Here is a 17,877-nt window from a genome sequence, read left to right as displayed (position 1 = left end):
GGGTGTGTGAGCAGAAACAGAGGAAGAAAAACTAACTGAAGCAGAACCAGGCAGGGATCATGACAATTATTTTCATTATTAGCGGGTTAATGCACAGTGTTGTGAAGAAGTATTTGTCCACTTTCTGATGTCTTGAAATCTTGACATATTTGTCGTACTTAAAGGATTCAGATGAACAAACAAATCTTAATATGACACAAACAAAACCCAAAGTAAACTACCAAAGTACACACTAAATTTTGTTTAATGATAATTTAAAATACTGATGAAGTCTGTATGTTGTCAAATACTAACACATTCACCAGCAAGGACAAAAGGTTAGTCTTTAGCTGAGACACCTGAACTTTTCAATCACAGAAAAGTAAAAACATAACATAAATGTTAGAAGACAGAGTTATTACTGTTTAAGCTAGATTTTGAAAGGATCATTCACATTTGTGTTAAACTTAATCAAAGTGCTACAGCCATTAGTACATGTAGTTCACACTGAAAACTGTAAATCTCCTGATGTTCTGTTATTTATGACCACGATATCTTCATCTTCTGATGGTGTGATAATGTAGGTTGCGTCTCATCAGTTCTCTCAGTAATGTTGGTGAAGTCTGCTCAGCGTGGTCTGAACGTCCAGTGGAAATATATAAGGAACATGTTCGTCACAGTGTACAGCTGTGGAAGTGCTGAAACAGTTTTGTGTCATTGTTTAGAACTAGAAATATCTGCAGCACTCAATTTGAAAGAAATATTATTATTATTATTACTTTCACTATACTAATAAAAAATGAGATAATATTATAGTTAATTATTATGGTCAAACAGCTTTAACTATTTGTATAAAGCTTATACACTGCATATTATGATATTATTAAGATGTAAAATTTGTCTTTTTTCACAACCACATATTGTGCCCATGTAGTAATTCTGTAAATATAAATAGTATAATAGCCATTTGGAGTAATATTCTGTAAAGAGTGATACTTAATTTCTAGTAATTTCTTCATGTCAGAGACAGAAACTGAAAATGAGTTCTTTTGACTGTAAATGTGAATAACACTGATAAAGATAATGATTCACACTTAACTTGAAAATGCATTCATAATTAGTTTTTGAAGTTTGTATTTATTAGAATGTTTTTCACATAGATTTTGTACATCCTCACTAATCATTACACACACAGTTATATGGTATATCAACTTGAAAAATTAAAAAAAGGTCATCTTATATGTCAAATGCAGAAGAATTTACTGATCCGTCTGAAAGAATGTTGAATTGCCAATCTGATCTCACAGTTTTTGGATTGATTGGTATATATCATTGCAAATATATATTTCTTACTTTCATTAAATAGACATGATAAGATTAAAATGTTAAAATAAAATTAGAATATCAATGTCAAAATGGAAACTTTCTGTTTGATGGCCTGTGTACTTTTAACATCAGCAGCAGGCGTATCAGAATTTTAAGCACTAGTTATATAAAAAGTAGTGTGAATGATAGAAAAATGTATCTTTATAATTATCATAAACAACATAAAGAAAACTGAAACAAATAAACACAAAGTAATTTTCAAAAAGTAAAAAAAGTAATTTTCAAAATTTCACCACATCATTTTTCAAAATATATGATGGTGAAATTAGGTCATTGCGTTAGGGTTAGAATTATATATTTTATTATATTTGTATACAATATAAAAAATTGTCTGCATCAGCTTGTGCTGATTTATTCGATCTCCAAACACAAAAACATTTTCATTTTTCTTACAGCGCAAACAAAATGACAAGAAAATATACACGTTAAAATTCCTGCAAGTATAGTAAAGTGTGAGAAGCTGTTTCTGTGTTTTTAATTTCTTTGTTGCTTGTTCAACTTTTCATAAAAATGGAAAAAGCCTAATGTCAAAGAGTATACAATTATGCATAAGACAAATTTAAAATATTAAACTAGTGATTGCACTTAAACTCCCCAAATCATGAATGCTGTAAATAACTGGTTTTAGGGTATTGACAAGCAGAAATTAGAGGATGGACCCATTGTTTTTTTTCAAAGTTTACAAAAAAATTCCTCCAGCTTTTTTGTTGGAATAAAAAAATGTCAGGGTTGTAAGTTTTTGAAGGCATCATTCAGACTTTTCAGTGCTTGGTCCTTTGTGATTCTTGTCCAGGCCTTTGGAACATCAGCTGGCTTGGCCTTATATTCTTCAGCAAATCTGTCATTGTATTGTACCAGGACATATTTCCAGTAGTCAGATGCCTCTATGGTGGGATCTGGAGGAATGTGCCAGTCTGGATAGAACTTGGTGTAGTCCTTGTAAGGATGACACTCCCATTTAGTGTCTGTGTTTTTGAATTTACGTTGACTATGCACATCTGTTGAACACAGTGTTTCAACCAACTTCTGTGTGTCTATTATTCTATATCTGCCAAGTCCTTGTGGTCGATGCACAGCTGCACAATGCTTGTTATGTTCTCGGAGTACAACGTCACAGGGAACTTTACAAAATGGACACTGCTTTCCACAACCAAACACCCTGTTGAAAAGCTCATCTTGTGGTTTGACTGGGAGCTTATTCAATGTGTTACTGATGTCTTCGGATTTTGAGAATTCCTCTTCAAGCTGCTCTTTCAAATCTTTAATTGAGACTTTGAGGCTGTTGATAAATGGATGACATGTGCTCTGGATTTGAAACAGAGTGATTTTTTCAGCTTCCACTGAAATTGAGATGTCTTTGATCAGATATTTCCGCATGTTGCTGATGAGCTCTGTGATACTCTCCTTGGTATCTGGCAGCAGGACACTGTCTTCGCCCTCTGATGCCTTTGTTATTGCCTCCTCTATTTTTGGAATAATCAGTTGCAGATTCCTATTTTTAAGTTTCAACAGAGTCTTGTTGTGTGACATTTTTTGCAGAATGTGCTGTGATATCCATTCTTTAACATATATTTCATAGTTACCATTGTACTTGATGAAACCCTCAAAGTCTTCCTTTTGCAGCAACTCTTTAAGGATGTTGTACTGGAAAAAGGAGCGTGAACTGAACTCCTCTGACTTGGAGCTTATCAAAATTTCATCCACAATGTCTATTCCTAGAGATCTTCTGATGAACTCTTCTACAGCTGGTTTGATACAATACTGAACAAAATTAGTTGCTTTACTTTCACAGTCATCCGTCTCGTTTTTTGAACTCAGTTTATATAAATTAAGAAAATCTGAAAGGTACTGAGTCTTGAACTCCTCCAGCTGAGTTCGAGGGTGATTATCTGACAGGAATTGTCTGTGCATTTGAACGAACTCTCTTGAGGCGAAGCCACAAATGTGAAGTTTCAGGTCAAACTCAAACCTGGTTTTGCAGAGCTTTTTGTGTGGTTTAAGAGATTCTTCCACTTTGTCCAGAAGATCCTTTGTGAAAGACTCGTGATAATCTGTGTTTTTCTTTGTAACATCAACTAAAATCTGTCTGCAAGAATCAATGGTATTGTCAGCTATTTTCTGCAATTCTCTTTCTACGTCTTTTTGTAAGTAAAAATGTAAATTGCAGAGAGCTTTTGCACCTTCTATATGTACAAGCTTGACCTTAAACGGACTCCTCCCAATTTCTGTTAGGTCTCCAATGTTCTCAAAGAACTCATTCACCTTACGATTTAGGAAACTTGCTCTCAACAGCTTCAGGATGTTTTCACATATGTTTTGTTCTTTTAAACCGGTCACTTTATTAGTTTCTTTGGTCCACATCTTTTCAAACTCATCTGTCAGCTCTTCATCAGACAGTGTGGATTGTTTGCAGTCGCTCAGAAGTTGTAGCACCTGCTCTTCAATCACTTCTGTGAATTTATTGATTTTGTCCTGAAGCTCTTTTGACTTTTTACTCAATTCAAGAGCTTGATCCAGTTTATTATTTACAGAATGCTGCATTTCCTTCACAAGACTCTTGATGCTGTTGAGAAAGTCACTTTGGTATTTCAACAATAAATGTACAGGTATTTCTTTTCTTTTGTAGTACTTCTCAAGCTTCTGCTTCATTATCTTTTCTTGGGCTGTTATTTCTTCTGAAGCCTTTGATTTTTTTGACTTAACCAAGTCACTTAAATGTTGGAGTGTGGGTTCAGTGTCGGTATTGTGGATTTCTAACTCTGTTGCTTTTTGCCAGGAAAATATCTCTCTTCTGAACTCCCATTCCCAACGACAGAACTCTTTGCACAGGTTGTCATAGGCATGAGCTACAAGAGTGTTTCTAAAACTAAAGAGAAAGTTCTCATATTTCACTGCTTTCCAAAGACTCTTCATCCATTCTAGAAACTCAGGGATCTTTATGTTTTCTCTGCCTCTATCACCTGACATTGTCTCCAAAATGTTTCTCTTGAAATCTGCTACAGCTTCGCTGTAGCCTGTGTTCACTGGGGCCATAGGTGGAGTTCCACGCCACAGTCCTGGGATGTTCCAGTTGTTTTTATCCATGTCATACTCCAGCACATCTGTGAATGTTTTGATAGAAACCAGATTCTCCATTTCAGCTGCTATTTTAGTCATTTCATTAAGTTGCTCTAGGAGATGTTTTCTTTCAGCCATTGTTTTGTCATGAGCTGAAACTGCAGCAACGTTCTGATGGACAAAATGACAAACTGGCTTCTTACCAATTGTGTTCATCCTCAAAAATGCATGAGTTGCAATTTGCAGGACATCTTTCATTTCTGTGGAGTTCTCCATTGCTACATTGATGATGGTGACATCACTTAAACCAATGACAAAGGTGGCCAGCTGGTTGTCATGTTCATAACTGTCCTCTAGTTCTGCCAAATGAGGAGATTTTAGACCTTCAGTGTCAATGAGAACAATGAAGTCACAGTTCAGTTCATTTTTCATATCTTCTCCAACTCTGAGAAAGAGCATATAAGCTCCTCTTGTGCATCTGCCACTGCTGACAGGAAACTGAACACCAAACATGGTGTTGAGGAGAGTTGACTTCCCGGTGCTTTGAACACCCAACACAGTCAGCACCAACAGTCTGCTCTTCTCTCCGACCTTCTTGTGAAGCTCCATCAACACATCTGTCACCCATCTCTCTGGGATGTTGGAAGCATCTCCGTCCAACAGCTCTAAAGGATATCCATCCAACAGCATTTCAGCTGCTACAACAGGGAGATGAGCTATTTGATCAGCAGCTTTTGTTGAGTTGGAGAACTCGTAGGTCAGTCCCATCTCTCTCAAGTAATGCTCTATTCCTAATGAGCTCTCCAGCAAATTCTGGTACAACTCTGTTATGTGTGTCATATCTTTCTTCTCTTTGTTGCACTCCTCCTTCAGTTTATCACGCAGTGAAGCTAGTTCATTGGCAGACTGCAAATTTGTATTAAGTTTATATTTCATCCATTTAAGAAAGAAATCTCTCTTGTTTTTGTCCTTTTCTGATAAGTATTTAATAAAACACCTCATGGCTGTGGTTAGTTTGTACTTGCTGTGCTCATTCCTGATCTTTTCTTTGTCTTCTTGTAACTTGCACTTATATTCCTCCACTCCTTGGTCACTACATTTTTTCAGTCTACATTCCTCCATTTCCAGATTTGATAAAGTTTTCCAGTTAACACCTTGCAAAGGAAGTTCTCGATTTTTGTAGACCGTCATTTTGTTCACCCGAATTCCATTCATGGTCTCCTCAGCTTCTTTCTTTTGTGTGTCACTTGTGATTTCATCTACAAACAGACCAAGTTCAATAGCTTTGTCAAGCAAATTTTCGATGACAACAGTGTTTCCTTCTTTTTTCAAATTCCTGATGGATGCACAAAGTTTTTCTGAAAACTCTGTCACATTTTCCTGTGGGCCTTTAATATTTAACCTGTTTTTGGATACATTCAGTGCTTTTGCCAAGGTCTTCACTGTCATCATGTCTTGTCGAACATTCTCTTTCTTGCAAATAACCAAGTGGAGTTTGGATTTCACATCTTGAAGAGAAGTCAGAATGTTGTTTTCTTCTTCTTCAACTTTGTCCAAGAATATAAATGTAGCACTTGACACTTCTAAAAGAAAACTGTATTGTGCAAGTGACTCACAAATGTCTCCTCGCAAATTGGCGAAGCAGACTGGTTCTGGGAATATGTCAAGATTTTTGACCCCACTGGGAAGGCACCAGCAAACCTCTACTAGCCCACTGGCAATTTCCCTTTCATTTGTTCCACCTTTCATTTCCCTGTGTATGAAGATATTTTGATTCTGTTGGTCACGGCTGAGAACATGATTTAAAAGCTGGGACTTCGACAAACTACAGTTTTTTAGCCTTACAAAGGAATAAAAGGGAGTATCTGTTTGTACTATGCTGTTTTCAACAAACCCTCTTGATTCAATTAAATGATGTGGACGCCACTCTTTGACAATCTCTCTCAGAGCCCACAGCATCAGCGTACACTGACTGTTATTTCCATGTGGCAACAGCAGAGGGACGGGAAACTGGCACATCGACATCTTAAGGACCATTTCCTGTTGCAAGAAGCTGTCAGCACAGAGGAAGAGTGCCACGATGAGGTCCAGAGGGTTAATCTTATTGTCCGCAGAGTCCTCTGTAGTTAAGAAGTCATTGTCTTCATTATTATCACAATCACTCAGATAAATGCTTTCTTCATCATTGTTGTCATCGTTTAATTGTATATAGTTCCTGCATTCAGCACTGATTTTAAATAGTTTCCTGAGAAAACACCATGGTATTTTCTTCAATGATTCCACTTCTTCTTCGTATATATTATCTTTGTTGATTTCCAGAAAGAACTGAAGTGTGAGCTTGTTGGGATAAAATTCCTCCAGGCCAAGTTTGCAAAGATAGTTGAGCAAGGCTATAAAAGAGAAAATGAACTTAATTATTAAAAACAAAATCAATTAACAAGACATATCACAATAGTCCCAAAATCATTGAATCTCTATTGTAAATAAGATGTAATCACACAATTTCCAAACTTTCTATTTGCAATACAGCTCAACACTAGTAATATTGTTTTTTTCTTTTTTTTTTTCAGTGTGTGTCCATGTTTGTAGTAACTGGTAATTCAAAAAACAAACCAAAGTGAAATAACAATTCAAACAGACTGAAACGCAATGGTCACATCCCCTCAGGATGTAAGAGCTGTCTGAATTGTCATGACCAGTCATTGTTTGTCTTTGTAAAGGTAAAAGAAAATGAATGCTCCTCTTAAAAGTGTCCAGAAAGTCCTGAATGTTCACTGCAATATTGAAGAACAGCTGTGTGTACAGTTTTTGACCATATCCACACTCCTCTGCTCCACAGATAACACACGGTCTGATGTTATTGCTCACAGGTTATGTTGAGTTGAGTTCTGTTGGCTGAGTGAGCTGCACAGATCCAGTTTCCCAAATCGGTGCCTACTCTGCTTTTCCAGCTTATCTACACTTACAGTATCTCTTAAGGAAATCTAAACCTGATCTGACAGGTAGCCTAGTTAAACACCTACAACATTAAGTGATGCAAAGATAATGTCTCTCTTTTCTGTCAATCAGCTGCATTCTCAGTTAGGCTACAGAATTATAATAATAAACTGGGACTTTATTATCACTTCTGCTTTTATTGTTTATTTAATTTACCTGCTAATCATCCATATTTAGCAAAACTTTATCTGTGCCTGCACCCACAATACAAGATGAATGATTTTTTTACCCTTTACAAATACTTTTTTCTAGTTACCCGTTGGTTCCCCTACAGTATTAGGTATAACTTAGTGGTTCATCCTTTTTAAGAAACCTGCTCAGGTGAGAACTTATATGATCACATCAGTATTTTAACTACAACTTAATATTGTAGTGTAAAATGTTCATAATCAATTTCTCTATTGGCGAGTCCAACATTTTTTATTTTGCTAGTTAGTGTTTTCTCATTGCCTTGAATCTGGGTGGTTATCCATAAAGCATACTGTCTCTAATGAAACTGCTAAGATGACTCATGGTCGCTAGATGTTGCTGTAGGACATGAACATGTCAAATCAAGGAAAAGTGTTAGTCTATCTATTTCAATTACTTCAAATAGGAAAATAGATGTTGAATGCGTTTGAATCACAGTACATTACTGTTACCTGTTCCAGTTCCTCCCTCTGCCCCTGTCTTTTGGTTTGGTTTTGTTTTGTTCTGCCTCCACTCTCCACTCTCACTCACTGGACTAATTACAAACTCAGTTCACCTGTTACTCCCTCTGGTTTATAAGCTCTCCTCAGTCCTCAGTTCATTGCTGGTTTGTTGTTCATTCATCATACATGCTGTTCATCGCATTCTCCCTGTTAGTTCGTTTGTCTGTCAGGAACCGCTGTTTTGTTTGTAAGTTTGGTCTGTGTTTATGCAGCATTATTTGTTGGTACTTTGTCCTGTTAGTTTTGTATGTTTCCATCCATTCTGCCTTGTGCAGTGATTTTGGCTTGTTACGTTGTACGTCTAGTTTGTCTGTTGGGTTTTTGTCTGCATTATTGTCCTAAACTCTGGAACAGCTTACCCGAGCATATAAGATCAGCTGACTCAGTAACATCTTTTAAAACTCTCCTTAAAACATACCTCTACCGGCGAGCCTTTTGCGATCTTCTGTAAGCTAAAACAAATCGGTCCTTGGGAAGACTCTCCATTAGATTACAATGTCTTTACGTTGGAACTGGTCTCCCCAAGGACCGATGTGGTAGTTGTTTGTATTATTGTTTTGTTTGTATAGCTGTTTCCTGCTCCCCAACCGGTCGAGGCAGATGGCCGTTTAACTTGAGCCTGGTTCTGCTGGAGGTTTCTTCCCCCAGGGGGAGTTTTTCCTCTCCACTGTTTGCCTAGTGCTTGCTCAAGTTGATCTTGTTGGGCTACATGTGTTTCTTGTCTGTCTTGTGAAGCACTTTGTAACATATGTTTAGAAAAGTGCTCTATAAATGAATTTATTATTATTATTATTATTATTATTAGTGCGTGGTTTTTTGTTGTTACTTTGCTAGTTAGCTTTGTATGTTTGTTCCAGTTTGCCTGCTTTCTGTAGTGATTTCAGTTACTTTGTATGTCAGGTTATGGTTTTATTTGTATTTTGCCACAGCGTTTTTGGGTCTTTTTAATTTGATACTTTGATAGTTTGTGTTAGTCTCCTGTGTCCCCTGCCCTTCTTATGTTAATAAATATACTTTTGTTGGTACTCGTTGGTCCTGTTAGTAACAGTTACCCCTTCCTTATTTCTGACTCCTGCAGTCTTGTGAGTTTCTCTGGTTTTGACTCTGGTTCTGGTTATTGGACTTTCTCTCTGATATCTCTTGTACCTTTTGTGTTGCTCTGGATTCTCTTGGGTCTCTGTTCTGGAACTGTATTGTGTATCACAACACACGAAGAGGACCTCTAGATTCTTCTACCCAGCTTTCACCTGTTTCTCCCAGCTAACACACAATTCCTCTGCAGCAGCAGCAGGCACGTGGAGGATGCCAACCCAACCATCCCCTGCCAGACTATGTTTCCCATCAATGTGAAATGCTAGGAAATGCTGATCAAACAACTTAGGTTAACAGCGTTTAATATCGTTTAACATTTAGCAAGTATATATGCAAAAATGTATGTGCACCAGTAAACAAGGGTAAGCCAACACTACTCAATCCTAATTGACCACTAGGATTAAACCTAAAAGCACAGGAGCCTCTTCACACAGTTATTGCTGCAGTGCCAGCAGTCTTAAGGCTCCTTCCTGAGAAACTCAATCATCATTATTGATCTGACACAGAATCACAAAATGTCACTCTATACCAATCACATGTTTTCCCTTCTGAAATAATATTAAGATACATTTTCCATTGGTCTCCTGAGCTGTTTCCCAAAACAACACACAGAACTTAAACATACAGTGTTCAGTGGTGACCTTAATGTTGTGTGAGATGATCAACAGTTAAGTTTGACCAACTGCTTTGTGAAATAAAAATAATCCCCACATATGCTGCTGAACAATAACAAAACACAACTGACAGCTAGATTAACTTAACATTATTTGTTGTTACTTAATGACTTGTTTTGATACTGTATTTAAAATTCAAAGTTTGTAACAGAAACATACAGATAACTTCTTGCCTGTAGACTAATATTCCTCTTTGCTTAGCTTTGCCATTTCTTTCATTATAGAATCCAACATTTAGCTTGTCAGGCTACTTGAACTGGTCAGTTCAAGACAGAGTCCTGATCCAATGTAGAAGCACAGCAGATGCATTTCAAACCCAACGTAAATGGAAACAGCTATGGTCAGCATTATTTGATAACATTGACAATAGACTTTTTCATATTGCAAATTAATACCATTAGCTTCAGTTGGTAGCTGCAAACAAAACTAATGTTAACTTAATAGACAGTAACTATTATCTTGCAACATGAAATAAACTGATGTGTATATTGACACATTATTCAAGCTGAGTTCTGTCTGTGTTTTGGCAGTCTGTCTACTGACAAATATTGAAATATAGATATTATCTTAGTTTTTGTTATGAGGTTATAACTTCCAGCTTAAGTGATGCAATGTTATCAGTTTTTTTGTTAGAATTCATGCTGATATTATCATATTTCATGTTGTTCATGAAAACGTCTACAAACTATTATTACACAGATGTTGCATAATAATAAACAAAGAAATTGTCTAAAAAATACAAAACATGTTTTTGTATTAGGTTAAAACTCAACTAATCTAAACTATATATTACAATGATTTCATGCAGTAGTGGTGATTCTGATGATCAATTTATGGTTTGAAATGTCCATAAATATCATTAAAATTAGTTATTTGTGTTTTAGGTTTTGAGCAGATGGGTTTATTTGCTGGTGAGAAGCAGCAATAATATAGTGTTCGGCACAATGATGATCCTGAAAGACTTTCTGTGTAATTAAAGAAACGCAGACGCAACAAGAAACACAGAAACTAATGGCAAGTTTTGTAAACATGGATGCAATTAAGGGAATTGGGATCTGCCCATGGTGCATAAAAAGCATTGGTTTTAAAGTCACTATCTTCTCTTTGCGTCAGACAACAGACTTCTCTCTATACTCGTCTTGTTTTTTAGTGCTGAATATAATAATAGAGATGACACAATTTTATTACACAGACTGAAACTTGTCATTGGAGTTAAGTAACAGCACTGGGCTGGTTTAAATCTTATACATCAGATATATTCCAGTTTGTTCAGTGATTGTCACCGTTTCTGTGAGTGTTTTTCCTGCCATTGAGCAGTGGTTTTGTTTTGTACTTTATTGGTTGTTACTTCATCCCCCGCCATTTTGGTAGTTTTACGTTGTTACTTTGTCCTCGTGTTTCTGCCTGTTTTTGTAGTGTCGGTTGACACCCCCCTTAGTTTCCCTGTTTTTGTAATTCTTACTACTAAATTCTGTGTTCAGTTCATTCCTGCCTCGTTCCCCTCCTAATTTGTGACAGTGATAAGTTTTCCATGCACGTGTTAATTATGGAGTTCCACAGGGTTCTCTGTTTGGCCCGATTCTTTTCACTTTATTTTGTTCTTTGTTCTATAATAATCACAATATCCTAAAATGTCAAGGTTTTTGTTTTTTTTTTTACATTTTTATAACTGTAATAAAAATTGTAAAAAGAAACACAAAAATCACATGAACAGTATAACGCTGTTCACAGTCTTTGGTTTTACTTTGTTTACTTTAGCGCCAATTGCAGCCTCAAGTCTTTTTTTAATATGATGTTACGCTTGTCCTGTCAGAGCTTCATTCTTTCCCAACCTGCTATCAGCCCTGCTCCTAGTCATCTTCCTCGCCCCTGCTTTCTCACGCCTTATTGAGAATTATACTATACAGCCTTTCATGGTTTTTGACTACTTGTTACCGGATCTGTCTGACCTGATCCCGCCTTTTGCTTGCTCCTTTGACTTAGATTTTGTTTGCTTGCCTTGTTCCTCACTTGTAAGTTGCTTTGGATAAAAGCGTCTGCTAAATGACTAAATGTAAATGTACATGAGTTTTTCTCTGACCTCTTCCTTATTTCCCCCTCCTGCTCTGTTTCTGTGTGGACCTCCATGTGTTTTGACCTGTCCATCCGATTTTCTTACCGTGTATAACCTGGATTGTGTTGTGTTTTGGATTTTTGACAACCCTCATAATCGTTTGCTGTGTATGACTTGGACTATGTTTCTGACCTCAACTACTCTGCTTAGCCCTTGGTGTACGGCTACTCTGTGTATGATCTGGACTGCCCCTGGACACTTGGTTTCTGGCCTGCCCCTTGTGACTTTGATCATTAAGACAGTCACATCATTCTGAGTTTGCTGGTGTTGTGCGTCTGTTAACTTTGCCTCTCGCCAGTTTGTCTCCTCAGCCTCTGCAACGACACATACTCCACCTCCGTCTGCCATTTCGGAGGTCGCACTGGAAGTTGTTTGCCATCTTGGACTCACACCCCGCCCGTTTACGTCTGCTAACTCGGCTCATGCTGCAATAGCCTACTCTTCAACCAACCAAACCTACTGCCAACTCAATGCCATTACCTGCCAACAACCGGCCCGAATCTGCCAATACATTATATTGTTGTAATAAGACTTTTTCTTTCACCATGCTTTGTGTCTCATCCCTGGCAATGGAGTCTGATTCTAGATATGTGACCACAAAGAAAAGTTGAAGCTATTGCAGAGTCACCTCTCTGACTAAGGCTCTCTCAATCACTCAGTTTGGCCAGGCGGCCCACTCTAGGAAGAGTCCTGGTGGTTCCAAACTTTCTTCCATTTACAGATGAAGGAGGACACTGTGCTCACTGGGACCTTTGATGCTGCAGAAATCTTTCTGTACTCTTCCCCATATTTGTGCCTCGATACAGTCTTGTCTCAGAGGTCTACAGACAATTCCTTGGACTTCAGGTTTTGGTTTGTGCTCAGACATGTAAAATATGAAATTATACATTTTGTTTATAAATTTGATTATTCAGATTTCAAACGTCTTTCACTTTGGCATTATGGAGTATTTTTGTACAGGAAAAAAAGGAATATAATCTTAATTTTACAATAAAGGTATAAAATAAAATATGTGATGTGGAAGAGATACTAAGACATTAAGGCCTGGATGTCCTCAATTCAGCCAAGACAGAGGTTATTCCATTTGGCCCTAAAACTTCAGAGACATGTTATCTAATTATATTGCTACCCTAGATGACATAGCATTGGTCTGAAGTAATACTGTAAGAAAATCCAAATTGTCTTTGACCAGGATATCTCGTTTACATCATACAGTCTCTAGAACTGCCATCTTCTGAGGAATATTGGTAAAATTAGGAGCTTCCTGTGATGCTAAAATACTAGTCCATGCATTTGTGATGGGAAAATTCTTATTATCCCTTTATTGGCTATGCTTATGTGTTAACTGACAGGAATATTCTATTGTCCTCAAGAACATGGGGTGCACCACCTGAACTGTGGTTTTGGAAACAGGTGAGAATGGAACAACATTTGCTCTGCAGGTTATAAATGTGTTTACTAAAATAATTGCTGGTCCTGAGAGGCCTGTCTGGTGTATTTGTTAAAATAAATCCAACAATTTGTTACTTCTACACTATTGTAATTCACTATTAATAAGATGTCCCAATAACTCCTAACAAGTCTCCAGTTTATCAAAAAAGAGTTCTTACTGAAATTGGCATCTCCCCACTGGTTTCTTGTTAAATCCAGAATAGAATTTTAAATCTTTCTCCTCACATATAAAGCAGCTAATAATTAAGCGACATCACACCTTAAAGACCTCATAGTTCCATATTTACCCTACATTCGATCTCAGAGTGCAGGTCTTCAGGTGTTTCCAAATGTTTTAACGATACACCAACCTCTGCACAAGCAAACAATCTAAACCAGCAAAAGCAAAGTCTCTGCCCAAGAAACCCAAGTTGAATTCTTCGTATGCACAAACAATACAATAGCAGCAAGTTTGATGCCTTCTGGTTGTAGAACAAGCCTGTTCCCACAACTCTACATATTATAGAGGACAAACCTTCAGATTCTCTTCCATCTGTGTCCATCGTAGCTCAGGTCTGACTTCTCACTCGCCTGCACATCAGAATCTGGGAATCATGTTCATATAATGTGTATTTAGCACCAGCTTTATTTAAAATACAGTTAATCTAAGCACATTTGCAGACAGATGAATGTTGGCTTGGTGAGTACCTGCCCTTACAGCTCAACCTACAGGTTGCACACAGTAATGCTAAGGACTAATGATGCTAATAATAACTACGTGTTTGCCGAATGACTAAATGTATTTTCTTGATGTATAAAGTCAAAATTATGAAAACTGTGTTGCTGTCCAAATATAACACAAAATGCTGTTCTTTGGCAACTGGACGGTTCTTGAAGACATTTCACCTTCTATCCAGAAGGTTTTATAGTTCTGAACTGATGAAGTCTTCTGGGATAACCATATCCTGAAAGACTCTTCACAGATTACAGATCATAGAAACCCTTTGTCCAAACTGTATGTGCAATTTCATAACAAAGGACTCAGCTAACAATTAGTAAGTGACTGCAACATATGTGGATGAACATTTGTAAAAGATAAGATAAACTTTTATTGTCTTTGCAACATCATACAATGAGACTAATAAAATAGTTTCAGCATATAAAGTCTAACTGATACTTACCTGTCATCAGGCGACCTGAGACTCTGGAGGTGTTTGTGTCAGTTGTGGTATTTATACTACTCACAGAAATTTAAAGCATTCAAAACAGTGGAAAAACAGGTTACTTTGACTTCTCACTTCAGCGGTTTACAAGGAAAATGGTGCACTTGACATGTTGTGAATAAACCAGCATGGCTGGTTTTGAAATCGAAACTATACAGTTTTAATTACAATGTGTGCAAGTTCACAGTGGAGTACAGACACTAAAATGCCATATGATAGTAAATAGCGTATTTACCACGCATATATTTATTGTCAAGACCATTTAGAATATGAAGGCCCGAAGGAGCTACAATATCATTTAAATCTACTCACAGTCGTTGACACCCAAACTGTTTGCCTTGATATGTCTGCACTGAGACATATCTGCTACTTAATCACTGTTCTGTTTGTTGTCTATATATTTAAGAAGATCACTTCTTCCAATATATAAGAAAATATTTTATTTCCTTCCTTGCAGCACAACTTTCTGTCCAAAAAGAGACACAGTAATGCTAAATGACAACCCTACACAACCCAACCAACCAAGCAACCACAAATGCTGTAAACATTTACAGGCTTATTTTTTCTTGATCCATCCATGACTATATAGGTGTAATAACTCACTATATCCATTGGTCAATGTATTAGTATGGCAGGAAAACAAAAGCACAATCGAAATAAATTGTTTATTAAACTAAATAATAAAACATTGAATCACTGCCTGAGCAAACTTAATTCAATTTTATTTGTAGAGCGCTTTTTACAATTGACATTGTCACAAAGCAGCTTTACACAACCAAAGAACAGTACATGAACAGTGTATGTGTATGAGTCATAATAATGTGATTGTCCCTGATGAGCAAGCCGAGGGCGACAGTGGCAAGGAAAAACTCCCTGAGAAGGCAACAGGAAGAAACCTTGAGAGGAACCAGACTCAACAGGGAACCCATCCTCATATGGGTGATTACATGCTGTGTAGGCAGCAGGCAATCTTACTGTTCTTCAGTAAGGTGGCAGAGGGCAAGAGTTGTTTTTGTGTAAAATTTTGGAGTAAAGTGGACCAAGATTTGTTCCTTCCTATATTTTAAGTCTTGCCTCACTCTTGTGATCTGTGCTCATATTAGTTAAGTCAGTTAGAACACTCTGTTTTGTAATAAAATATATGAAATATATGAAATTAATCTAACAAAAAATATATGTAATAAACAATATGAAACACCACAACCTGCTCTACAGGAGCAACACCTACTGTTGTCCTTTTAACAGTGTGTCAACGTTGCCTCTGGAAAACACGTTAGGAATTAATCTACGTGACAGAAAAGGATTCCTGTCAGCTTGGAGGAAGTGGAGTAAAACTATGTCAGTAATTACTGAGAACTGAAAATTTGCTGGCAATCTTACATACAAGGAAGTTTCCACATGATGAACAACGAGAATGTTCTCTGGAATCTACTAAAAATAGTTTCAGTATGTTCTCAGTAGAATTCTTTCTTGGTTTTAATCTATACTCTCTAGCTGTTGGAATTGAAAGCCAAAGAAATCTTCATTTTGCTAATTTTTCTTGCCGTTTAAGTGTTTAAAATGAATTTTAATGGCATTTTGCCAGATGGTATTATTAAATGCAAATGAAATCTAACTGCCCTTCTGCGTTTCTAAACACTTGTCCATGTGCAACCACACGTGTGCCTGTACAGAACGCATTGGCATGACAGCAAAAAGGAGGCAGACCCCCAAACCATTCCTTCTTTGGGGGTCATCTCATTGTTGTCCCTCTAGTTCACCTGTTGTTAATTTCATTAACACAAAAACAGCTGAAACTGATTAACAACTCCCTCTGCTTCTTATCTGACCAGATCAATATGCCAGAAGTTTAATTGACCGGATGCTAAACTCTGATCTGTTCCTGTCATTTATATAAATCAGGGTACATTCAACTTGGACTGTGAGAGAAGGAAGAATTCTGGTCCAGTTGTGTTTGCAGGAGATTGGCAGTGATCTAAATGTATGAAGCTTTGCTGTGAAAAGTGCAAGGCAGGATCCAAATGTGCCCACAACAAACCTCCCACCATCGAATGACAACGCATTGTCACAGAAGGTCCCTGAGTTTTGTAAGGTGGCATAGGGTGCAGTTTACATGCACCCCCTGCACCTGTGTAGGAATCCTACAGAGAAGTATTCCATGTAGGATGCCACCCACAGGCCAAAGACATGCAGTTAGGTTAAATGATCACTCTATATTGTCCATATCATGGACAATATAGATAATGTATGTAATCAATTTTGGAAAGAGTGCAAGACTGCAACATAACAAAATTACAAAACGATAAATAAATCACAAATAAATTAATTAATTAAGATTAAATATCTTAACCTGGCATTTCATTGTCTGTAATTAAACTCTGGTTTGGATTTCAAACCAACCACACTATGTTACGAACAGACTGACGGGACCAATGAGTACCAACAAAAAACAAGGGTTATTATAACTCCCGGTCCAACAATAGGGGACACGGGGAAAACTTGAACAAGCACAGAAAATAAAGAAAGTAACAACACAAAACGCTGCAGTGACACAGGAAAAATATGAAATAAACCAACAAAAACATACAAAGTACCGACTAATTAATCAATATACTAAAATACAAACGTCAACTCAGTAATTAGAAATACAAAGTAACAAACGAAATCACTGCCCAAGGCAGGAGAACATTAACAAACAGACGAACCAACAGTACAAAGTATCAACTAAAAACGCTGCATAAATGCAGACAAGAAAAAAAAACACACAGACCGAACCGACAAAGTACACAAAGTACTGACAGTCTCTGCAACAGCAGAGAAAACTAACGATACAAAGCAACAAAACAAAACTTACAAACAGAAACAAAGCCCAACAAACAAATAAAACAAAAGGAGAACAGAGTGGGTCCTGACTAACTTACAAACAAAATGACCAAAGTTGTGGCGCACACGGCACAAAGTCCATGAATAAAGCAACAAACCAACAATGAACAGAGGACTGAGGGGAGCTTATAAAACAGGTGGATGCACAGGTGAAAGAAGTCAGTAAATAGTCTGGTAAGTGGAGAGTGGAGGAAGAGGAAGTCCACATATGGGTGTGGCAGCAGAATGAGAAACAAAAACCAAACCCACAGACGGGAGCAAAGGGAGGAATCGTAACATACTGGTTTATTAACAGCATATCAAAATGACAGTTTTCCTGGTACAAACTCAGAGGAGAATAAACAAGTGAT

General features: G+C 37.2%; 1 protein-coding gene across 1 annotated transcript; it reads right to left on the bottom strand.

Annotated features, from left to right (window-relative positions):
• Nucleotides 1-1,149: 1,149 nt before the first annotated feature.
• LOC113174906 (up-regulator of cell proliferation-like) lies at nucleotides 1,150-14,029 on the bottom strand. Its single transcript, XM_026379110.1, has 2 exons — nucleotides 13,957-14,029; nucleotides 1,150-6,812 (listed from the first exon to the last, which is right to left on the bottom strand). Exons 1-2 carry the CDS (start codon nucleotides 13,982-13,984, stop codon nucleotides 2,089-2,091), a joined length of 4,752 nt encoding a protein of 1,583 aa, XP_026234895.1. The 5' UTR covers nucleotides 13,985-14,029; the 3' UTR covers nucleotides 1,150-2,088.
• Between the last annotated feature and the right edge of the window lie 3,848 nt (nucleotides 14,030-17,877).

The sequence above is a fragment of the Anabas testudineus genome, chromosome 3, assembly GCF_900324465.2.
Source record: "Anabas testudineus chromosome 3, fAnaTes1.2, whole genome shotgun sequence".
In the NCBI taxonomy this organism is placed as follows: domain Eukaryota; kingdom Metazoa; phylum Chordata; class Actinopteri; order Anabantiformes; family Anabantidae; genus Anabas; species Anabas testudineus.
Note: the sequence above shows the minus strand (reverse complement) of the source record. Positions and strands in the feature narration are given on the sequence as shown.

What these genes read in the sequence shown, in the direction of transcription:
- LOC113174906 (XM_026379110.1), bottom strand. Translation starts at nt 13,984, where the DNA reads ATGGACACAGATGGAAGAGAATCTGAAG. An exon ending in AGATGGAAGAGAATCTGAAG is followed by an intron (nt 6,813 to 13,956) that starts GTTTGTCCTCTA and finishes TCTCTTTTATAG; the next exon opens with CCTTGCTCAACTATCTTTGC.